Raw genomic sequence first — 25,849 nt, forward strand, 5'->3', positions numbered from 1 at the left:
AGGTGGCTACTTTGAAGAACCTAGAATATGACATATTTTCAGTTGTTTCACACTTGTTTGTTATGTATATAATTCCACATGTGTTAATTCATAGTTTTGATGCCTTCAGTGTGAAAATACAATTTTCATAGTCATGAAAATAAAGAAAACTCTTTGAATGAGAAGGTGTGTCCAAACTTTTGGTCTGTACTGTATATCTATATAGAGATGTAAAGAATGGATTTACATATTGCTGACCTATTCTCACGATAGATCATTAATATGAGATTAGGTGGGTCTGATGATCAACTGAGGAGGCCGCAGTCTACCAAGCACAATGCTGTACATTATATAGCAGCTATGCTAGATTTAGAATCTCAGGTCTGCGCCGAGGACACGTGACCAATGAGCGTGGCATCTCTGGGGTGCACCAGCCTCTTTGTACAGCTGATCGGCAGGGGTCCCGGGAATTGGTATGGAAATCCCAAAAAAGATGAGCAGTGTGAACGTCTTTTATGGTCTCTGAATTGATGTTAGAGACCTGGTGCGCCCCCCCCCCCCCCCCCCCCCCCCCCCCTCAATCTCTTTAGATCTTTTAACATGACATAAATATTTGTTACCAATTCAGCCCTGTGGTTAGTGAGTCAAGAGGGTCATACATTTATATTCCTCAATTCTCCTGCATCTGTTGGATTTGAAATGGCCTTTTTGATATCACTACTTGCATAGTTTCTTCATTGTGTCCTACAAAATTGCTACAGGAAAATGTTGTGTTTTTTTTTGTGTGTTTATGCTGATGAGACTCATCCTTGCTTTGTGGTTTTGTCCTGTTTCTCCAGCATAGAGACCCCCAATATGACTTTTAGTGCACAGAATCGGCTACACAGCATTGGCTGTAGAACATGTGAATGCCCCAGGAAATAGAGTTCCTCTCCGGGCCGCAGATCCTGAGCTCATTATTTGGGAACAGGTTTTGCAGCTCCTCGCATCGCAGGGAGAAGTTCCATTTTGTGTGTCAGAGGGCAATAAACTCCTGATGAGAACATTTCCCAGATCTGGCGAGGGTTTGGGAATCCGGTTTTCAGACGGTCATCCTTGTATAAGGATGTAATCCTTTTTTGTTTTGCCGTTCTCCTTAGTACGTCTTGCTGTGGTCTGTAGGTCACTACCTCTGGTTATAGGAAGACCTATTAATAAAGGCTAAAAGTCAACACAAAATCTAGTTGCCCTCACTGGTGTCAGTCTGCAGCACTTTCTAAATAATCCCAATGCAAACAGTCTAACAATTCTGCAGAAAACACAGGGGTTAATCTCCTGCAGCTTCTCCATTTTTGGCTGGAGACAGAGGGACTGGGCTGATCAGCTGTAATGTTCTAGTGAAGGTGAGAGGAGTTGGTAATTACCCTGCGCCACAACTACAAGTAGACTGCGTGCAGGTGAACATGGAAGAGCGCTACAGCCCCTTCAATCTGCGGGCTACCGGGATTTGGACCCCACTGATCATACATTGATAACCCTTCCTGCCAATAGGTCATCACTGTCTGTAGCCCGGGCAATGTAGTTACTGCCAATCACGTCTACATCTAGGCAGTTTTGCGCCACTTGATCTACAACTTCACTATTAGGAGGAGTGACCTGGCCGCTGCCAGCAGAACGTCCTAGATGTGTGAAACTCTCCATTATGGTAGAAAGGATTTTACTCTTTTTTTTTTTTTTTAAGGCTTATAGTATTTAAAAGAAAAGAGTAGGAACATCACAAAAGTTAAAAAAGACATCAAGACATCACACCCTGCACAGTAGACTGGCGTCGTCGCTGTTAGAAGTAATAGGAGGAGTGTAGAAGTTCTGGTTTGATAACTTTGTGTTTATAAATGTATATTTTAAGAGATTGCTTTTTATTTTGTGCCTCACCACAGGTAAATGAGGAAGTGGCCGGCAAACAAATGGGACTTTAATTGAAGTGTAACTGGTACTTCTAGGTCATGCTGCCATGCCATGGTATTCAGGATCATTGTTTCTTTTGTGTCATTTTTATTTTTATTTTAATATTGTGTAATAAATGATAGTGTTTTGTTTCTATGGTGCTTCCATGGGAACTACAGTTGAAACCAGAAGTTTACATACACTATATAAAAAGACACATAAGAATATCAGAATAAACCTTTCCTGTTTTTGGTCAATTAGGATTACCATAATTATTATTATTTGCCAAATGCCAGAATAATGAGAGAGAGAATTGTTTTTAAGGCATTTTTATTACTTTCTGCAATATCAAATGTTTACATACACTAAGATTACTATGCCTTTAACTCTTTCTACCCCGGGCCAGTTTTCGCCCTCCTGCCCAGGCAAATCCGACATGTCACTTTCTGTGGTATTGATTTTGGAACACTTTTAGTTATCCAAGCAATTCTGAGATTGTTTTCTCGTGACTCATTGTACTTCATGATAGTCATAAATTTGAGTCAATATATTTCATCTTTATTTATGAAAAAAAATCACAAATTTACCAAAAATGTTGAAAAATTAGCAATTTTCAAAATTTCTATTTCTCTGCTTTTAAAACAGAGTGATACCTCCTAAAATATTTATTACCTAACATTCTCCATATGTCTACTTTAAGTTGGCATCATTTTGTAAATGTCATTTAATTTATTTTTTTGGGGAAAATTTCCAAAACCCACTTTTTAAGGACCAGTTCATGTCTGAAGTCACTTTGTGGGGCTTACATAAAAAAAAACCCCATTGTAGAAACTACACCCCTCAAGCTACTAAAAACTGATTTTACTTACTTTAACCATTTAGGTGTTCAACAAGAATTAAAGGAAATTACTTCACTTTTTTGGCAGATTTTCCATTTTTTTCTTTAACACATCGAGGGTTGACAGCCAAACAAAACTCATTTATTACCCTGATTCTGCGGTTTACAGAAACACCCCACATGTGGTCATAAACTGCTGTATGGGCACACTGCAGGGCGCAGAAGGAAAGGAACGCCATATGGTTTTTGGAAGGCAGATTTTGCTGGACTGGTTTTTAGATGCCATGTCCCATTTGAAGCCCCCATGATGCACCCCTACAGTAGAAACTCCAAAAAGTGACCCCATTTTGGAAAATAGGGGATAAGGTGCCAGTTTTATTGGTACTATTTTGAGGTACATATGATTTTTTTTTTTTTTTTTTTTATTGCTGTATCACGTTTTTTGTGAGGCAAGGTAACCATAAAATGGCTGTTTTGGCACTGTTTATTATTTTTTACAGCATTCATCTGACATTATCATGTGCTATTTTTATAGAGCAGGTTTATGGACGCAATTATATCAAATATGTATACTTTCTTTGTTTCAGTTTTGCATAATAAAGCATTTTTGAGTCTCTATATTCTGAACACCATATTTCCACCTCATCACCCCGACGGCCACTAGGAGATTGACCCCTGACCTCTGTAGGGGCAGGAACAGAGAGAGGGTTTAAATCCCCCCCCTCCCAGCAACAGTGTTTCCTGTCCTCTGTAGGGGGGCGGAGATGAAGCTGATGCCATTCCGTAACACCTTACCTGGTGTTCCCCTGCCCTCCTGCGGTCCTCGTACTAATGCTGGGCAGGGGTGATGGGGGAGGCCTCGCTCCGTTACTATACGTGAGCCTGCTCCCTGGTCGCGATCTTCCACCGCTCCGTTACTATACGTGAGCCTGCTCCCTGGTCGCAATCTCCCGCCGGGGCTGTAGCCGGGTGCACGCCACAGCGCTTCAGGTAAGGCGGCAGACGTCCCTTCCGGTGGACGGAGAAAGTGACGTCTTTTAGGACGCGTCTCCTTTTAAAAATATCGGCACAGCACATGGAAGTGCCGAGCAACAAGCGTTGTATGTGCCGACATGTCGACCGAACCCCGCTCCCCAGGAGATCCTTCCGTGCCGCCTGCCGTAAGTTCCCCTGTGGGGAAAGCACTTATGTTCCCTGTTACTGTTTTTGCACTGTACCAGGTTCCCTGCCTTTTCCTCCTCCTCCACTACTCTGGCTTTTGGCTTACATGCTTCTATACCTTTGTGTATGTTCAAGCTAGCTGACTGGGGCTATTTTCCCCCAGGTCCCTAAGGAGGCTCAGAAGAAGGTCAGGAAGTCGGGTAAGTGTGTATCCTGTCTTAAGTGACTTCCGGATGATTACCGCAAGAGATTATGCAAAGATTGTATCTCTAGCGTTGTACATGAAGAACAGCCTTCCTTTTTTGAGGAGTTAAAATCTATGATACACGAGGAAGTAAAATCCTCCGTATCCCAGCTCTCCTCCTTACCTAGGGACCGGCCTCCATCTAAAAGACAGAGGGGACCGTCCTTTTCTCCCTCAGATTCAGAGGAGATAGCGGAAAACGCTTCATCCTCCAGACCCTGGGAGGAAGAGGCAGCTTCCTCTAATATAGAAGTTTCTGAATCTGACAGAAGATTTCGTTTTTCCTCGGATGAAATGCCAGACCTACTAAGGGCAGTCCGAGCCACTATGGGGGTAGAAGAAGCCCCAAGAGCTCATTCCGTGCAGGACGAGATGTTCGGGAGACTCTGCGTTAAAAAAAAAAAAAAACCTGGGTCTTCCCGATCAACGAAAATATACGCGACATGGTGCTTGATGAGTGGTCAAATCCAGAGAAACGTGTGGGGGTATCCAGGTCCTTCAAGAATAGTCTATTGTTCGATCCTAATGAATGCAACATTTTCAATGAAACACCAAAAATTGACGTTCAAGTGGCAAAAGTCAATAAAAAGACTGCCTTGCCCTTTGAGGACGCCTCCCAGTTACGCGACCCTATGGATAGGAAGGCTGATAGTATGTTAAAAAAAATTCTTGGGAAGCCGCTATGTCTAACCTAAAAGCTAATATTGCTGCCACCTCGGTGGCAAGGTCCATGGGGTTGTGGTTAAACGACTTGGAGTCTCACATTAGGGACAACACCCCTAGAGAAGAAATCTTAAGGACTCTCCCCTTACTAAAGTCCACCACGGCTTTTATGGCAGATGCCCCGGCAGAATCTGTCAGATTTGCTGCTAAAGACGCCGGCCTCTCTAACGCGGCCCGCCGGGCTCTGTGGATGAAATGCTGGTCAGGGGACAACACCTCAAAGATGAAGTTATGCTCCATCCCGTTTTCAGGGGAGTATGTCTTCGGCCCTGTTTTGGACCGTATCTTAGAGAAAGCAGCGGATAAGAAAAAGGGCTTCCCGGAGGAAAGACCCTATAAAAGAAAATATCCCTTTCGTGCCCCCACCAGCCAGAATAGGACCTATAGGGATAAAGGGAAGTTGGGACGTTGGAGCTATCCGAAGGGTGGCAGGGGGAGAGGTACCCCTCCCTCCTCTCAAAACAAATCTTCAGACAAACAATGACTCCAAAGTCGGGGGGAGATTGAAGAATTTTCTGGCTCCTTGGGAATCCATTACTCTGAACCCTTGGGTCCGGGACATCATAAAATTCGGATACCAGATCGCATTTTCTTCATCTCCCCCAGACCGCTTCATTGTTACCAACCCAAGTTCTTCCACCGTACGCAAGAAGATCCTGCAGGGAATTCAGAACCTTCTGGAAATGGATGTGATAATCCAGGTACCATCAGCACAGCTAGGACAGGGGTTCTACTCGAATCTCTTCCTGGTAGAAAAGAAAGAAGGTTCATTTCGCACCATCATAAATTTAAAGGCCCTGAACAGGTTTATAGTATATCGGAAATTCCGGATGGAATCCCTAAAATCCCTGATACCCCTAATAGGGAGAGACGCTCTGATGTGTACAGTAGACCTACGGGATGCCTACTACCACGTCCCAATCCACCCAAATTCTCAGAAATTTTTAAGATTCGCCATCAAAGATCACAAGAGAGTAACCCTTCACTTCCAGTTCACGGCCCTTCCCTTTGGGATATCATCTGCTCCCAGAGTCTTCACGAAACTGGTGGTAGAAATGGTGGCCTTCCTGAGACGCAAGGGCCTGGTGATCGTACCATACCTGGACGACTTTCTCCTGATTGGAAATTCAGAGAACTAGCTCAAAGCATACTTACTAACATTCCTGTCTCTCATTCAGGATCTAGGGTGGTTGGTGAACCAGAAGAAATCAAATCTGCTACCTTCCAGCACAATCCAGTTTCTAGGGGTCATCCTGGATTCCCGGGTTCAACATACTCTTCTCCCACCAGACAAGTTCAGGAACTTTCAGTTGAAAATCTGACTGTTTTAGAACAGGACGTCTTGTCCCATAAGGGAAGCCATGAGCCTTCTGGGTCTCCTCTCGTCCTGCATTCCTTCTGTCCCATGGAGTTAATCCCACTTCCGATCTCTCCAGTTGTGGATTCTCAGAATCTGGGACAGGCAGCAGACTTCTTTAAATCACAAAGTGCTGATCCCTCCAACAGTAAAAGTCTCCCTAGACTGGTGGAAGAGCGCAAACAACCTGTCCTTAGGAGTTCCTTGGGAGAAGACTCCTTACATACAAGTCCTTACAGACGCAAGCGAAAAAGTATGGGGAGCGAAAGTGGGAGATCATTACTTTCAGGGTTCCTGGCTGTCAACAACTCGCTCTCAATCCTCCAACTTCAGAGAGCTGAAAGCGGTTTGGAGAGCTCTGAAAGCAGCAGAAGACCTACTCGAGGGCCGGCATGTGAAGGTCCTTTCCGACAATACTACAACAGTAGCGTACCTCTCTCACCAAGGAGGGACGAAATCAGAAAAGCTGATGTTCGTGGCAGGGAAGATCTTCAATTGGGCGGAGTCCCACGTAAGATCCATCTCCGCGATTCACTTGAAGGGAACACTAAACGTGGAAGCAGATTACCTCAGCCGACAACTAATAGAACACACCGAATGGTCTCTAAACCAGGACGTGTTCCAGATACTAATAGACAGATGGGGCACCCCTCAAGTAGACCTGTTTGCCTCAAAGAAGAACACAAAGGTACCAACATTCTGTTCCCTGAATACACGAGACAATCCTTGGGCGCTGGACGCACTCACGATACGATAGGACTGGAACCTCTGTTATGCATTTCCACCCCTGCCTCTACTTCCCAGGATAATCCAGAAGCTCAATCAAGAGGATACAACCCTAATATTAATAGCCCCTTATTGGCCGAAGAGGAGCTGGATCCCTTCCATAAAAAACCTATCCGTAGAGAACCCGTGGCCTCTCTTCCAGGAGGGACCTACTTCATCAAGGGCCAATCTTACACCCAAACCTGGGTTTCCTCAAATTATCAGCTTGGATCCTGAGGTCCAGATGTTGAAATCACAGGGTCTTTCTGATCGGGTAAAATTTACCCCGAAAGCAAGTAGGAAGAAGGTTACCTTCTCGATCTATCTGAAGATTTGGAAGAGGTTTTGCTCCTGGATCGGTAACCCTGCCCCAAACTTAGAGCCGCCTAATTTTCTGAAAATCCTAGACTTCCTCCAGCAAGGTCTCGAGCTAGGTCTTAGACCCTCCACCTTTAAAGGTACAAGTCTCAGCCCTAGCTTGTTTCTTCGATCAAGACCTAGCCAACCACCGCTGGATCAAAAGATTTATGAAAGCAGCCTCTCGGCTCCGCCCTTCTCTAAAATCCTGGATCCCCAACTGGGACCTCAATACAGTGCTTACAAGCCTGTCAAATTGTTCCACTAAACATCTATCCCTAAAGACTGCTTTTCTTGTTGCCATCACGTCCGCAAGAAGGCTAGGCGAAATTCAAGCCATATCTATACAAGAACCCTATCTCCGTATCACCGATGATAGAATTATTTTGAGGCTAGGGTTTCTTCCTAAAATGGTATCCGATTTCCACCGAAACCAGGAGATAGTTTTGCCTTCCTTTTTGTTGTAATCCCTCTAACAGTAGAGAATCCAGTTTCCATTCACTAGACGTAAGACGCTCGGTTGTACGGTATCTTGAGGTTACAAAAGAATTCCGTAAAACCAATAATCGATTTGTCTTATTCTCAGGTAAGAATAAGGGTAAAAAAGCCTCCAGGTCTTCTCTAGCACGATGGATTAGAGATTCTATTTCTCTCTGTTATGAAATCCAGGGCCTTCCTTGCCCCTCAAATCTAAGAGCCCACTCTACCCGAGCTATGTCCTCCTCCCAGGCCGAGCGGGCTGGAGCTTCTCTATAAGACATCTGTAAAGCTGCCACATGGTCTAGCATTCACACCTTTCCGAAACATTATAGACTAGACTTATCTAGTAGTTCAGACTTGTCTTTTGGACGTAAAGTCCTTCAGGCGGTCGCCCCCCCCCCCCCCCCCTAGTTTATAATTTTTTTTTTTATATCTCCTAGTGGCTATCGTGGTGATGATGATGAGGTGGAAAGCCGGAATTAGACTTGCCGGTAATTCAGTTTCCACGAGATCACCACGACGGCACATATATATTCTCTACCCTTGATTTGGTCCTTAGTTGGGAGGTTATGAAGTAATATCCTCTTGACTTAACTATTATTTATTTTTTTGCTCACCACCTTTTTTTCTGTCTCTGTAATTTTAGACACACTGGTGCTGGTGGTGGGAGGGGGGGGGGATTTAAACCCTCTCTCTGTTCCTGCCCCTACAGAGGTCAGGGGTCAATCTCCTAGTGGCCGTCGTGGTGGTTTTGTGGAAACTGAATTACCGGTAAGTCTAATTCCGTTTTTTTATTTTATTTTTCTGCCGATCATCTTGTGCAGGGGCAAATTTTTTTGCAGAAAGAGTTGACGTTTTTCTTTTGTACCATTTTTGGGTACATAAGATTTTTTTGATCATTCATTATTACACTTTATGGGGCAAGGTGACCAAAAAATTGCTAATTTTGGCACAGTTTTTTATATATATATATATATATATATATATATATATATATATATATATATATATATATATAAATTTTTTTTTTTTTTTTCCAGTGTTCACCTGTGGGGTTAGGTCATGTGACATTTTTATAGAGCAGATCGTTACGGACGTAGCAATACCTAATATGTATACTTTTTCTTATTTAAGTTTTACACAATAGCTTTTTTTAAACCCAAAAAATTGTTTTAGTGTCTCCATAGTCTGAGAGCCATAGCTTTTTTGTCTTAAGTAGGGTCTCCTTTTTTTGCGGGATGAGGTTACAGTTTGGTACTATTTTGGGCATACACCTTTTTGATTGCTTGGTTGTTGCACTTTTTGTGATGTAAGGTGACCCAAAAAATGGCTTTTAACGTTTTTATTTATTTATTTTTTATAATGTTGAACGGACGGGGGGGATCATGTGATATATTTATAGAGCAGGTAGTTACGGACGCAGCGATACCTAATATATATATATTTTTTTCCAAGGTGCGTTTTCTTTTTTCTTTTTTTACTTTATTATTAAAAACAATTTTTTTTTTTTCTTTTTAACTTCAGTTCTGACTTTTTAACTTTTGTGGGTCTGATCCCCTCTGCAATGTATTACAGTACATCTGTATTGTAATGCATTGCTTGTTAGTGTATTACTCTGTGCCTGAGGCTGGATCTCCTGGGCACTTTGTAGAAGGCAAGTCCTGATGCCGTGCAAGGCATTGGGCAGCCTCTGCACGGCATCAGGCTGCCTTCTCTCCCATCGGGTCCCCGCCACAGCAGCACGGGGACCCGATGGGCTCCCTTACCTGCAGCAAACTCCTTCTATGTCGCGGTCAGCGCTGACCGTGGCATAGAAGGGGTTAATGCACCCTATGCCAGCGCATACAGCAGGGGTCCGACTAACGGGAACAGTTGGTCCCCTGCAGCTGATTGGGCGGGCGCAGCTCCTGCACCCGCCCGATTATCAGGCCGTAATAGTACAGAGCTGGGTGGCAAGTCACATCCCGCTGCGCCGTACTATTACGGCGCTGGTCGGGAAGGGTCAAACAATTCTGGACTGCCCATATGATGTCATGTGTTTGGAAACTTCTGTTAGGTTTGTTGGCAACCTCTGAGTTAGAGACACACCTGTGGATGTATTTAAATGCACACCTGAAACACACTGCTTCTTTGTGTAGCATCATGGGAAAGTCTAAAGAAATCGGCCAAGATATCAGGAAGAGAATTGTGGACTTGCACATGTCTGCCTCAACCTTGGGTGCAATTCCAAGATACCTTAAGGTGCCTCGTTCATCTGTACAAACAATTATATGCTTACAAACAAGATGGGAATGTCCAGCCTTCATACCGCTCAGGAAGGAGAGGGGTTCTGTGTCCCAGAGATGAACGTGCTTTGGTCCGACATGTGCATATCAAACCAAGAACAAAAGCAAAAGACCTTGTGAACATGATGGCAGAAGCTGGTAAGATTTTGTCAATATCCACAGTGAAACGAGTACTGTATCAACATGGCCTGAAAGGCCACTCTGCCAGGAAGTAGCCATTACTCCAAAAGAAACCTAAAAAAAGCCAGATTAATGTTTGCAAATGCACACAGGAACAAAGACCTACATTTTTGGAGACATGTCCTGTGGTCTGACAAAACTAAAATTCAACTTTTTGGCCTTAATGACCATTGTTAAGTTTGGAGGAAAAAGGGAGAAGCTTGGAAGCCTAAGAACACCATCCCAACTGTGAAAGATGGGGGTGGCAGCATCATGTTGTGGGGTTGTTTTGCTGCAGGAGGGACTGGTGCACTTCACAAAATCGATGGCATCATGAAAAAAGATTATTATGTGGAAATACTGAAGCAACATCTCAAGACATCAGCCAGGAAGTTAAAGCTTGGGCGGAAATGGGTCTTCCAAATGGAGAATGACCCGAAGCATACTGCCAAACTGGTTACAAAGGGGCTTAAAGGGGTTATCCCACTTAGCAGTTTCATACTTACCTGCTGCCACCGCGCGTTCACTTCCTGGATTCTGGCTGGGGGCGGGCTTCATCTTGATTGAAGTCTTCTCCCGGCCGAGCCGCGCGCTGGACTGAACGCGCACGCTGCCGCGCATGCGCAATGTGACTTATTTCTGGCCAGTATAGTACAGAGCCGGCGTGCGCGTTCGCAGCTCTGTACTATTCTGGCCGGGAAGAAGTCACCGTCGCGCATGCGCGGCAGCGTGCGCGTTCAGGACAGCGAGTGGCCCGGCCGGGAGAAAAGAAGTCTTCTGGGCAAGCGCGACCATCGGGATTTTGCGGAAGAGCGGTGGTCGTAACCAGGGGAGACAGAGTCACAACAATAAGGTAAGTGGGGATGAATTTTCTCCTAATCGGTGGGAATTTGTTAATAAAGTATATTTACAAAAATGATCACTGTCAAATCATTAACAGATTTAACAGTGATCATTATGATGGGATAACCCCTTTAAGCATAGCAAAGTCAATGTTTTGGAGTGGCCATCACAATGCCCTGATCTCAATCCTATTGAAAATGTATGGGCAAAGCTGAAAAGGCAGGTGCGAGCAAGCGACCAACAAACATGACTCTATTACACCAGTTGGGTGTCAGGAGGAATGGGCCCAAATTCCGGCCAACTATTGTGAGAAGCTTGCGAAACTGTATGACCCAAGTCATACAGTTTAAGGGCAATGGCACCAAATATTAATGAAATGTATGTAAACTTTAGACTTTACAGAAAGTAATAAAAAATGCCTTAAAGGGGTATTCCCAACTTAATGATCACTGTTAAATCTGTTAATGATTTAACAGTGATCTTTTTTTAAAATGTATTTAATTAACTAATTCCCACCCTTTAGAAGAAAATGAACATATACTTACCTGACTGTTGTCTTCCGTCTCCCCTGGTTACGGCCATCGCTCTTCTCCGGAATCGCGGTGGCCGCGCTTGCGCAGACGACTTCTTCTTTTCTCCCGGCCGGCCGCGCGCAGTCCCGAAAGCGCACTCCGAGGCCACGCATGCGCTATGGTGATTTCTTCCTGGCCAGTATAGTATACTTGCCAGGAAGAAGTCACCAGGGCGTATGCGCGGCGGCGTGCGCGTTCAGTCCAGCGCCTGGCCGGGAGAAGACTAAAATCAAGATGGAGCCCGCCTCCTGCCGAAACCAGGAAGTGGACAGCGCGCCAGGAGCAGGTAAGTATAAAACAGCGTGATGGGAATACCCCTTTAAGGCCTCTTGCACACGAGCGTCACGGATTAGGTCCGGATGCGTTCAGTTAAAAATTTGTGATTTCGCAAGCAAGTTCAATCAGTTTTGTCTGATTGCGTTCAATTGTTCAGTTTTTATCATGCGGGCGCAATGCGCATTGATGTGTTTTTCACGCGCGTGATAAAAAAAACTGAAGGTTTACAAACAACATCTCTTAGCAACTATCAGTGAAAAAAGCATTGTACCCGGACTTGCTTGCGAATGCGATGCGATTTTCACACAGCCCCATTCGCTATGGTGCCAGCGTTGGGTGAAAAACGCTGAATATAGAACATGCTGCGATTTTCACGCAACGCAGAAGTGATGCGTGAAAAACACTTGTGTACGCAGACCCATGGAAATTAATGGGTCCAGATTTAGTGTGGGTGCAATGCGTTTGCATCACGCATTGCACCTGCTCGGAATACTCGCTCGTGTGAAAGGGGCCTCAAACATTCTCTTTCTCTCTCATTATTCTGGCATTTGCAAATAATAATAATTATGGTAATCCTAATTGACCAAAAACAGGAAAGGTTTATTCTGATTTCATGTCTGATATTGAGAAAAACCTGCATATGTGTCTTTTTATATAGTGTATGTGAACTTCTGGTTTCAACTGTATATGGTGTTTGTATATGTCACCTTTTGAGAACTATTTTGCATAAAATTGTATGTAAAATTTTGTGCTGCATATATAGTTAGGCTCTGTAAACAGAATATTGCATTAATTTTATATTACAGTATTTACCGCACCATAAAAAGCACCTAGGTTTTAGAGGAGTAAAATAAGGGGAAAATTTTTTATCAGACTTGAGATTAGAGCCCTGTTACTCGTCAGAGCCCTGTTACTCGTCAGAGCCCTGTTACTCGTCAGAGCCCTGGTCCGATTTCTGATCAGACCTAAAATAAATAAATGACCTTGCCTCTACTGCTGTGGACGGTGCCACATATCCAGCGCACTGTTCCTGCACTCACATTTTACTGCTGCTTTGCAGTGTGAGGATACCTCCGCCTGGATGTGTGTGAATGTGCAGATAATCCCATGAACATTCAGGCAAATTGTTTGCACGTTCACCTATACTCATGTGCAGGTGGCCTAATTTTTGTGCGTTTCTGCACCCAACTTGCAATTGACATTGTGGTTTTTGGTGCGGATTTGATGCAGTTTTGCTAGAGGTCTCGCCCTTCTTCTGAATTTTTATATCCAGCATACTTGATTTTTCTTTTCCCGAAAATGGGGGGAGAGTTGTGTCTGTGTGGGGGTAAACTACTGGTTTAACCCCTTAGGGACGCATGACGTATCGGTACAGCATGTTTCCCGAGTCCTTAAGGACCCATGACGTACCGGTACGTCATGTGTTGTTCCGATCACTGCCGTGCGGCTGGCAGTGATCGGAACCCGGTGCCTGCTCAAATCATTGAGCAGGCACCTCGGCTAAATGCACGGGGGGGTCCCGTGACCCCCCCCCCCCATGTCCGCGATCGCAACAAACCGCAGGTCAATTCAGACCTGCGGTTTGTTGCGCTTTCTGCAGTTTCTGATCGCTGCGGTCCCTGACCGCGGCGATCAGAAACTTTAGTGTGGCAAAAATATATATTTATTACCCCCCTGCACCTCTGAACGATTTTAGCCCGGTGGGAGGTGCAGGGGGGGGTTGCGGGCGGTGGGGGCGGTGCGGGAGGCGGGCGGTGCGGCAGGCGGGATCGCGATCCCCAGCCCGCCTCCCATTGAATAATCGTTGGTGTACAGTGGGTATACCAGGGTGCCAGCACATTGCTGGCACCCTGGTATAAACGGCTGACATCGGTGATGCGATGTCAGCCGTTTAACCCTTTCCATACAGCGGTCCGTACGGACCGCTGTATGGAAAAGGTTAACAGCTCAGGGAGCTCCCTCCCTCTCCAATCGGGGGGCTGCTGTGCCTTTGCAGTCCCCCTATGGAGAGGGAGAGAGCTCCCAGACAGCCCCGTGCTCACCCTTCCCCGTCTGCGAAGTTCTGAGCAGACGGGGAAGGTTCCCATGGCAACAGGACTCCTGCTGTCCATGGTGCTGAACAGATCTGTGCTGAAGGCAGAGATCTGTTCAGTGTAAGTAAAATACAGTGCAGTACCCTATATAGAGTACAGTACTGTATTATACAGACATCAGACCCACTGGATCTTCAAGAACCAAGTGGGTCTGGGTAAAAAAAAAGTAAAAAAAGTGAAAAAAAAGTAAAAATCAAAAATGAAAAAAATAAAATTCCCTACACATGTTTGGTATCGCCGCGTCCGTAACGACCTGATCTATAAAACTGTCATGTTACTTTACCCGAACGGTGAACGCCATAAAAATAAAAAACTATGATGAAATTGAAATTTTGCCCACCTTACTTCCCAAAAAAAGGTAATAAAAGTGATCAAAAAAGTTGCATGTACGCCAAAATTGTAACAATCAAATCGTCATCTCATCCCGCAAAAAATGAGACCCTACTTAAGATCGCCCAAAAACTGAAAAAATTATGGCTCTTAGACTACGGAAACACTAAAACATGATTTTTTTGGTTTCAAAAATGAAATCATTGTGTAGAACTTACATAAATTTAAAAAAAGTATACATATTAGGTATCGCCGCGTCCGTATCGACCGCCTCTATAAAAATATCACATGACCTAACCCCTCAGGTGACCACCGTAAAAAAATAAAAATAAAAACGGTGTAAAAAAAGCCATTTTTTGTCATCTTATGTCACAAAAAGTGTAATAGCAAGCGATCAAAAAGTCATATGCACCCCAAAATAGTGCAAATCAAACCATCAACTCATCCCGCAAAAAATGAGACCCTACTTAGGGCTCATTCAGACGGCCGTATGCTGTCCGCAAAAATACTGAATGCTATCCGTTTTTTTGCGGATCCGCAAAAAAACGGATCTGCAAAAAAACGGATAGCATTCAGTATTTTTGCAGACCCATAGACTTCAATGGGGCCATGTCCTGATTTTCACGGACAAGTATAGGACATGTTTCATTTTTTTCGCGGATCCGCAAAAAAAACGGATAGCATTCAGTATTTTTGCGGACAGCATACGGCCGTCTGAATGAGCCCTTAAGATAATCGCCCAAAAACTGAAAAAACTATGGCTCTTAGACTATGGAGACACTAAAACTTTTTTTTTGTTTTAAAAATGAAATCATTGGGTAAAACTTACATAAATTAAAAAAATTGTATACATATTAGGTATCTCCGCGTCCGTGACAACCTGCTCTATAAAATTACCACATGATCTAACCTGTCAGATAAATGTTGTAAATAACAAAAAAAAAAAACTGCCAAAAAAGCTATTTCTTGTTACCTTGCCGCACAAAAAGTGTAATATAGAGCAACCAAAAATCATATGTACCCTAAACTAGTACCAACAATACTGCCACCCTATACCGTAGTTTCTAAAATGGGTCACTTTTCTGGAGTTTCTACTCTAGGGGTGCATCAGGGGGCTTCAAATGGGACAAAAACAGTCCAGCAAAACCTGCCTTCCAAAAACCGTATGGCATTCCTTTCCTTCTGCGCCCTGCCGTGTGCCCGTACAGCGGTTTACGACCACATATGGGGTGTTTCTGTAAACTACAGAATCAGGGCCATAAATAATGAGTTTTGTTTGGCTGTTAACCCTTGCTTTGTAACTGGAAAAAAAATATTAAAATGGAAAATCTGCCAAAAAAGTGAAATTTTGAAATTGTATCTCTATTTTCCATTAAATCTTGTGCAACACCTAAAGGGTTAACAAAGTTTGTAAAATCAGTTTTGAATACCTTGAGGGGTGTAGTTTCTTAGATGGGGTCACTTTTATAGAGTTTCTACTCTAGGGGTGCATCAGGGGGCTTCAAATGGGACATGGTGTCAAAAAACCAGTCCAGCAAAATCTGTCTTCCAAAAACCAAACGGCGCACCTTTCACTGTACGCCCCGCTGTGTGGCCGTACAGTAGTTTACGGCCACATATGGGGTGTTTCTGTAAACGGCAGAGTCAGGGCAATAAAGATACAGTCTTGTTTGGCAGTTAACCCTTGCTTTGTTAGTGGAAAAAATGGGTTAAAATGGAAAATTAGGCAAAAAAATGAAATTCTCAAATTTCATCCCCATTTGCCAATAACTCTTGTGCAACACCTAAAGGGTTAACGAAGTTTGTAAAATAAGTTTTGAATACCTTGAGGGGTGTAGTTTCTTAGATGGGGTCATTTTTGGGTGGTTTCTATTATGTAAGCCTCACAAAGTGACTTCAGACCTGAACTGGTCCCTAAAAATTGAGTTTTTGTAAATTTCTGAAAAATTTCAAGATTTGCTTCTAAGCCTTATAACATCCCCAAAAAATAAAATATCATTCCCAAAACAATTCAAACATGAAGTAGACATATGGGGAATGTAAAGTCATCACAATTTTTGGGGGTATTACTATGTATTACAGAAGTAGAGAAACTGAAACTTTGAAATTTGCAAATTTTTCTAATTTTTTGGTAAATTAGGTATTATTTTGTGCAAAAAAAAAAATTTTTGGACTTCATTTTACCAGTGTCATGAAGTACAATATGTGACAAAAAAACAATCTCAAAACGGCCTGGATAAGGCTACTTTCACACCTGCGTTTGGTGCGGATCCGTCTGGTATCTGCACAGACGGATCCGCACCTATAATGCAAACGCTTGGATCCGTTCAGAACGGATCCGTTTGCATTACCATGAACAAAAAAAAAAAAAAAAAAAAAAAAAAAAAATTTTTTTTTTTTTTTTTTTTTTGTTCATGATAATGCAAACGGATCCGTTCAGACTTTACATTGAAAGTCAATGGGGGACGGATCCGTTTGAAAATTGAGCCATACTGTGTCAACTTCAAACGGATCCGTCCCCATTGACTTACATTGTAAGTCTGGACGGATCCGTTCGCCTCCGCACGGCCAGGCGGACACCCGAACGCTGCAAGCAGCGTTCAGGTGTCCGTCTGCTGAGCGGAGCGGAGGCCAAACGCTGCCAGACTGATGCATTCTGAGCGGATCCGCCTCCACTCAGAATGCATTAGGGCTGGACGGATCCGTTCGGGGCCGCTTGTGAGAGCTTTCAAACGGAACTCACAAGCGGAGCCCCGAACGCTAGTGTGAAAGTAGCCTTAGTCAAAGCGTTTTAAAGTTATCAGCACTTAAAGTGACACTGGTCAGATTTGCAAAAAATGGCCAAGTCCTTAAGGTGAAATAGGGCTGAGTCCTTAAGGGGTTAAGCAGAAATTTCTAAAAATTTAAATAATGCAAGAAAATAAAAAAGGGGAAAACAGAAATTGTGCTGTGATCATAAAATAAAATGGTCCTGGATCTGAAAGCCTGCTTGAAAACCATGAACACAAAGGAAACCTTTAATCATTGAAGCAAATGAAAGCATCGATTTGATCTCCAGCATATTGTATAGTATAAAAGCCTTCTGTAATTGTCACCATATGTAGTCATAAGAAATTTCTCTGTGAAAAACAGAGCCCTTGAGAACCACAGGTTTAGACCTGCTGTACCAGCAGTCTGAGCATACAGCAGTATAAAGGGCACAGAGATCCCCATACACATTTGTTGGCCGAACACTGTTTTCAGTGGGACCCGCTGACAATCTTATATGGATGGCAGAGCTCCCGTATCTTCAGTGACAGATGATGTACGGACCAGTCCCATACACACGTGTCCAATACGAATGTGTATGGGGGTTGTCAGGAGAGAGCTGTTTGTGTAGGGACAGTGATAGGGAACATTTTTCTAATGTACTTTTTTTATGGAGTTTGTACATGTATAGTAGAAATCTTGCCCTGAAATGTCCCTTAGCAGCTCTCTCTCTAATGTGAGGAGACGGGGAGAAGCTATTGTACAGTATATAGGGATAGTTAAATACTATAGTTATATATACAGTATTATACTATAGTTGTCCTTACATACTATAGAAGAGCCACTCCCTGTATTCACAATAGTGAGCGCTTACAGCAGGATCAGTGAGAAATGGCAGGTATGTGGGTTATCCATCATATAGTACATGACAGCCTCTTTCTAACAAAGCTAGAACCAGCCCTGTACTTCTCATGGATCCAGAGCTCTCACCATACATTGCTCTGCTACATTTATATCAAGCTGACAGCTCAAGGGGAGTGTCTTATCTGCTGCAGCTCAGGAGGCGTGTCCATGCTCTCCCTATCACAGCTCAGGAGGCGTGTCCATGCTCTCCCTATCACAGCTCAGGAGGCAGTTGACGGATGAAACTGAGCATGTGCGGCCATCTCAGTGAGCAGGACAAAGAAATAAGAACAAAGAACAGATGGCGCTATACAGATGCATTGTATTGAATAACTCAGTACATTTTTAATTGCATCCAATTGCAAAAGTATTCAGCTCCAGATGCTGGTTTGAAAAACTGTAGAATATTTTTTGTGGGACAACCCATTTAATATTTTAGGTAGACATAGTAATATACTGTAGGGTATATATAAGGAGCAGCAGCCGTTGTCAGTCGGTTCTGCACGGATATGTCTCATCAGTACTTATGTAGAGAGCGCTGGGACATTTCAGGACAAGATTTCTACTATTAATGTACAACATCGCTAAATAAAGCAGATTAGATAAATGTTCTCGATCACTGTCCCTATAGCAGTCATGTATAATGGCAGCTCCCATGAATATTCTAGCACTTTCCTCCTCACGTGGCTTATTTGTTATGAGCTGATCCCATGCTGAAAATCTACACCATAAAGTGCCATGCTAATGGGGGTAGTTATTTAGGGTTTTTATAGACATTAGGTTTAAAGTTTTCTTCCAAATCCTGTTGAATATTGAATTAAGATATTGTGACTGTATACAAATCCCGTGGCTCAGCGATTGACAGATGATTGAGAGATTATCGGTTGATAGTATTTACGTGTGTATGTGAGACTGACTTATCTGACTTTAAAGAAGGTTCTGTTCACATCACATCTGAGCCTACATACATCACTCCGGCAGAAGACTGCGTCATATGCAGCTTCACAGCCCTCCAGTGGTATACTTCACCCCCTTTGGCAGCTATATTAAAAAAAAAAAAAAAAAAAAAAAAGTGTGTTATAGATTCTTTTGTGGTGGCCGCCTGTATAGTAAAGTGCATTCAACTTTTTTAATTGTATTAAAAAGTATGCTGATGCATACCATTCTTACAGAGACCAAAAATTTAGGGATTTTTGGGGCCTCTGTTGGGTGAAAAGCTTTCTCAGTGTATACGCCGAATGAAAACATAAAATATTATGTGAACATCGCCTAAAGGGCCCGTTACACAGAACGCTCATCGGGTAATCCAGTCGTCTGTGCAGACACAAATATCATTATTTCCCGACAGCAGATTGTGCTGTTTAAACACGATCTGCTGTCGGCAAACTAGTCAGTATGGGGATGAGCGATCGCATCACTTCCCCCGATTACTGAGGAGGAGATCGCTACATGTAAGTGCATCGCTCTCCTCAGCTAGCGATCGGCAGATTGTCGGGAAGGAACGCATCCTTCCTGATAATCTGCTGCTGTTTTCCCATGTAAAGGGACTTTAAGGTGTTGATACCCTTTTGCAAATCACTAATGACCAATTTCTGTGTTTCTAGATTGCAGCATCATACAACAATTTGATTTGCATTTTTGAACCAGTAAATCTGCTAAAACAAAAGAATGCTCCATTACAAGTAAGTATACATCCAAGGTAATTACGTCTGCAGTTGTGCAAAGCAAATGTATCGCTCCCCTTACACCTCTGTGGCATAGAAAAGTCAAAAATCCACAGATTTTGCAACTTTTCTAGTTGCAATCTGCATTTTACGCTGCCCTCTGCAAAAAGGGGGTGTAGCGAGTGCTATAAGGGGGCTAATTCATCATTATTTACGCCACAAACTGACTTAAATAATGGTTGAAATCTTAGATTTTATTCTGGCACCTTGACATAAATGACATGCCCGCTGCAACAGCACAGGTGCCATCAAGGCCAGGGTAGCACATGTCAGCCTTGATAAATCAGGGCCTTAGTGTATAAAGAAGCACTCCTACTACTTCTTCTTTGCCTACATAGTGGAGGATAGGCTTGATTTTTTTGCAGGACAAGTTGTATTTTTAAGAGCCCCATTTAACTTGGCCTACTTTCACACTCGCGTTTTAGCTTTCCATTTGTGAGATCCGTTAAGGACTCTCACAAGCGGTCCAAAACGGATCAGCTTTGCCCTAATGCATTCTTAATGGAAAAGGATCCGCTCAGAATGCCTCCGTTTGGCTCCTTTCCGCCTCCATTCCGCTTTGGAGGCGGACACTAAATCGCTGGTGTCCGTCTGACGAAACTGAGCCAAACGTATCCGTTCTGACACACAATGCAAGTCATCGGGGACCAATCCGTTTTCACTGACACAATCTGGCACAATAGAAAACGGATCCATTCTCCATTGACTTTCAATGGTGTTCAAGGCGGATCCGTCTTGGCTATGTTAAAGATAATACTGAACGGATTCAGACTTTTGTTTTATCTGAACGGATCCGTCTGTGCAGATCCATGACGGATCCGCACCAAACGCGAGTGTGAAAGTACCCTTACCAGATTGTGTATTGAAAAATGGGTAGAACATTGTTGTGGGGGTGAAATTGGGGATAAAACCCTACATTCAGCCATTGTTTTGGTCTTGTTTGTACGTGTACACTGTGTACCGTTTGCTTAGGGCTCTTTCACACTTGCGTTGTTGGGATCCGGCGTGCACTTCCGTTGCCGGAGGTGCCCGCCGGATCCGTAACACCGCAAGTGAACTGAAAGCATTTGAAGACTGATCAGTCTTCAAAATGCGTTCAGTGTTACTATGGCAGCCAGGACGCTATTAAAGTCCTGGTTGCCATGGTAGTGGTGGGGAGCAGTGTGCTTGCCGCCCGTGCGGCTCCCGGGGTGCTCTGGGGTGGCGTCGGGGCTCCCCATGCGCATGAATCGCGTGATCCATGCGATCGCGTGGTGCGCCCTGGCGTCGCTCTGGGGCGCCCCGGGGGCCGCACGGACGGTGGATGTGCTGCTCCCCCGATCCCTACTACACTTTACCATGGCAGACAGGACTTTAGCGTCCTGGCAGCCATGGTAACCATTCAGAAAAAGCTGAACGTCTGATCCGGAAATGCGCCCAAACGACGTTTAGCTTAAGGCCGGATCTTAATTAATTCCTTTCAATGGGCATTAATTCCGGATCCGGCCTTGCGGCAAGTGTTCAGGATTTTTGGCCGGAGCAAAATGCGCAGCATGCTGCGGTATTTTCTCCGGCCAAAAAACGTTCCGGTCCTGAACTGAAGACATCCTGATGCATCCTGATCAAGATTTTTCCGGCATAGAGCCCCGACGACGGAACTCTATGCCGGAAAAGAACAACGCAAGTGTGAAAGAGCCCTTACCTGCGTTTTTGTTGTTTTTTGTTTTTTTTTACCAAATCTCCTGATCTTTGATTGCGAAATGGTAAACTCTAAAAAAAATACTGTACTTTATTTTATCTTCTTAGGGAGGTCCCTCTCAGTGGCAGAAAAGTGGCCACATAGTCTTGGACTCTGTTGTACATAATTTAACCTGGGACCCAACAGGTGAGGAGCAGTTTTGGACTCTATATGTGACCTTTGAGTTTAGATTTGCCTTTTTCACCTATGAATTTCTTGATAATTTGAAAGGTCCTGTTCACACAACAGTGTTGTCAGCTAATATAATGAAACGATTTGTGACTTTCCTATGTTTTCAACCCACTACTAGTTTTGGCTTAAAGGGAACTGTCGGCATCTATTACCAAACCCCCCCCCCCCCCGCCCCCAACCTGCTGTAACCACTACATAGTGTGAAAGACACGGATTCCAATTATATAATAGTTGTATACCAACTCCTCACCAACTACTCCTGAGACTCTTTGCCCTGAGTTTTCAATAATGAACATTCATGACCTGCTGATGGACGGCTGGTTCTGTTGTCAGTCGCAGGTGATGGGTGAGGAGGAGTCCGCTGCGTGTTAACAGGACTTACATGCTTACATTTATTGTGATATCGTAGCAGGAGATTGCTAATGAGTTGACCCACACTATATAAATCTTGTACCTATACAGTGGTTATATTACTTTGGGGTCCACACATGGGGTGGCCGGTATGAAAATACAGATGCCAAATACTGAACAAAATAGTGTGAAAGTGGCCTCAATGTCAGAACAAGTTATTATGTATTGTAGGTACACGTCTGTTAACGGGCTCAAGCAGCCTACAGCTCTGGTCCAGTGGTACTAGAGACAAGTTATCCAGTGAGGACTCTCAGGAGAAACCAGACACTGATTTTGCCAACTGGACATGCATCTGGCAGTGCAAGTAAGATACCCATATGTACAATATTGCTGTTTTATTACTAAATCTTCAGTCAGATTTTCATATATTTCTTACTCTTCTCCTCTGTTCCGCCTCTCAGTAGTTATGCATTGGGGCAGATTTACTAACCCTAAGATTTAGACAGGGAGGCTGACAAAACATCCCCTGAAGATTAACAACCCCTGTATGGCATATAACACTCTCTTCATGTTAAAGGGGTTCTCTGGGAATTAAGAAATACTTAAATATTACTTTATAATAAATATATTTCCAAATACCTTTTCATTATTTATTATGGCTTGTTTTGTCGGGGGAGCAATCATCAGGGGAAACAAAATGGCCACTGTCCTACCAGTACACACACAACCTCTCCTAATCACACAGGAGGACTAGTTTCTTCACAACACTGAGCTAAAGAGCTGTCTCATCCTCCTCTCTGATTTACTTGTCAATGATTATGATCCTGAATACAGCTGATAAGAACTTTAGCTCAAGCTCTGGGGAATTTAGTTCAGAGGAGACATGAAGTACAGAGAGGACGGACAGGACAGACTGTGATCAAACAAGTGCTGCTGCTCATTACCCCCACCCTCCTCTCTGTACTTCATGTCTCCTCATCATTTCTATTCCCGCAGAGCGGAGGATGAGGCAGCTCTTTAGCTCAGTGTTGTGAAGTAACTTGTCCTCCTGTGTGATTGACAGGTTCTGTGTATACTAATAGGACGGAGGCAATTTTATTTTTCCTAGTGATTGCTCCATAGACAAAACTAGCCACTCTAACTAATGAAAGGTATTTGGGAATATATTTATTATAAAGTAATTAAGTATTTTCATTTTCTTAATTCCCGGAGAACCCCTTTAATCTCCGTTAATCTATTGGAAGTGGTGAAGAAATTGTCTAGATCACCTGACAAATGTGGTGCAAGGCATCTATGTCAGTTCTTAGAGCAAACTGCGTCAGAGTTATCTCCCCCATTGAGACGGCAGCTACAAAAATCTGTCTCCCAAACCTTATTGGTCTTAAATAATGTGGAGAATTTCTGTTATAATTACAAGCTTGCTATTAATAAATGCAGTGATCTATAACTCTGTTCTCCCTTTCATCTTGAGAAACACAGTTGGAGACTTGAAAAAAGAATTCCGTTCAAAGTGCTAGCCCCTAAGTACTTATCACATGAGCTTGATGGGATTGGGGAATGAATATGAGAATAATAAGCAGTCGTACACAAGAATTTAGCATTTTTTGTATCACTGCCTCATTTGTAATTGGTTTTACTGTGGCTACAACCAGCAGTTGATTGTATTTTTTTATTTATTTTAATGCACTATTACTTCCAGGGCTCTGTACATATGAAATGCGTACATAACACAAAACCATAAATAAAATGCAATAAACATGAACTTACTGAGCCACAGATTGGCACACAAGGAGCATGGGCCCTGTCCGTGCGGATATTTTGAGGCTCTTCTGGTGTACAGGCGGTCACCTTTCAGCCTGCTTGTAGGTGCTTCACATAAGGGCAAGCAAACGTCCACTCTCTGCCCCTTTGTAGGATTGAACAAAAGTTTTGTAATGCTTTGCTTGTTCCCCCTTCTAATGGCGTATAAGGGACTCTTCAGGAGAGGAAACCTTTATCTCCCTTGATGTGAGGAATCACTGATGTATTTTACTTGCTGTGGAAGTGAAGCAAATAATTTATTTTACAGAACTGCCTTCTCTGTCCACCTAATGAAGTTTTCCCCAGACGGAGAGTTTTTTGCAACAGCCGGGAAGGTGAGCTATTCGTTTTTAATTTGTGTGCAGAAAAAATCTACACCAAAACCATACAAAAACAAATGCATAAATCTGCAGTATTTATCATGGTTTTGGTGTTTTTTTGTTTTTTTTGTGTTCGGATTTGATGCTGTATTGCTGCAGATCTCACCCTTCTATTGAAAAGGTTGAAATATGCACAAAAGAATCTAAAACAATTGACATGCTGTGGATTTCAAAATCTGCACAGCAGGACAATTTCCACACATACGGAAAAATGAAAGTATACATGAGACTTGTCTAATCCCATACACTTTGCTGGTACTGTATTATGCCGCTTGTGCCGTTGCCCTGAAGCTTTTACACATTCTACCTTTAAGCTGGTTTTACACGGGCGTTGCGGATTGGGGCCGAGTGCGTTCAGTTAAACTCGCACTATTTTGCAAGCAAGTTCAGTCAGTTTTGTCTGCGGTTGAGTTTAGTTGTCAGTTTTTTCCGCGCGGGTGCAATGCGTTTTGATGCGTTTTTCACACGCTTGATAAAAAACTGAATGTTTACAAACAACATCTCTTAGCAACCATCAGTGAAAAACACATTGCACCCGCACTTGCTTGCGGATGCAATGCATTTTTCACGCATCCCCATTCACTTCTATAGGGCCAGGGCTGCGTGAAAAACGCAGAATATAGAACATGCTGCGATTTTCACGCAACGCAGAACTGATGCGTGAAAACTCGCTCGTGTGAAAGGGACCCTAGGAACCACTTCGGATTTTGTTTGGAAAAATACATCCACGTAAAACCCTAACTGCACAACACTAAAAACGAAATATCCAATTGTGTTAAATGTACACACGAGGGGGGCACATTATATGATTTATCTTCTAAAGAAAGAGGATTTTAATGTTGAATCTCGTGTTATCTCAGCATGACCCAGTAAAAACTACACATCCTGGCAAATGATCATGTTGTTTTTCCACATGTTCCTGCCTTTGTTCTATCTTTCCTTGAAAAATTTTCGGTCCCTTTTTCAAAAAATAATAAAAAATAAAATGCGGAAAAGGAAAGATGACAATATCTAATGTTGAGATTGCACTTTTTTGCTGTTTCACCATTATGCACTTTTTCATGCTTCTGATTTCTCGAATAATGACTTTACTTACTTATACCCTCTTTTTCTTTATTATAAAAGATATAAGAGACATTAAACTGGAAGATGATTGTTTAGACATTTCTACAATGCCCCCGATAATGTGGTTTTTGAGATTTTTTTTTTTTACCAACTTGTGAATTGTGAGAACAGTAGAGAATAGGGCATTAACCACTTCCCGCCACGCTAACGCCGAAAGGCGTCATTTCTGCGGCGCTCCCAGGTCACACTAACGCCAATAGGCGTCATCTCGCGTGAGCCGAGATTTCCTGTGAACGCGCGCACACAGGCGCGCGCGCTCACAGGAACGGAAGGTAAGAGAGTTGATCTCCAGCCTGCCAGCGGCGATCGTTCGCTGGCAGGCTGGAGATGTGTTTTTTTTAACCCCTAACAGGTATATTAGACGCTGTTTTGATAACAGCGTCTAATATACCTGCTACCTGGTCCTCTGGTGGTCCCCTTTGTTTGGATCGACCACCAGAGGACACAGGTAGCTCAGTAAAGTAGCACCAAGCACCACTACACTACACTACACCCCCCCCCCCGTCACTTATTAACCCCTTATT

General features: G+C 43.4%; 1 protein-coding gene across 2 annotated transcripts in view; it reads left to right on the plus strand.

Moving 5' to 3' along the window:
* Positions 1-25,849, plus strand: part of DMXL1 (Dmx like 1) — a 162,070-nt gene that overhangs the window by 21,346 nt on the left and 114,875 nt on the right. For both annotated transcript variants that reach the window (XM_040421671.1, XM_040421670.1), the window contains exons 4-7: positions 19,641-19,718; positions 21,546-21,624; positions 22,252-22,384; positions 24,089-24,155. In XM_040421671.1, the coding sequence (XP_040277605.1) occupies positions 19,641-19,718; positions 21,546-21,624; positions 22,252-22,384; positions 24,089-24,155 (357 nt within the window). The remainder of the gene's footprint in view (positions 1-19,640; positions 19,719-21,545; positions 21,625-22,251; positions 22,385-24,088; positions 24,156-25,849) is intronic.

This window comes from Bufo bufo, chromosome 2 (assembly GCF_905171765.1).
Source record: "Bufo bufo chromosome 2, aBufBuf1.1, whole genome shotgun sequence".
Taxonomy (NCBI): Eukaryota; Metazoa; Chordata; class Amphibia; order Anura; family Bufonidae; genus Bufo; species Bufo bufo.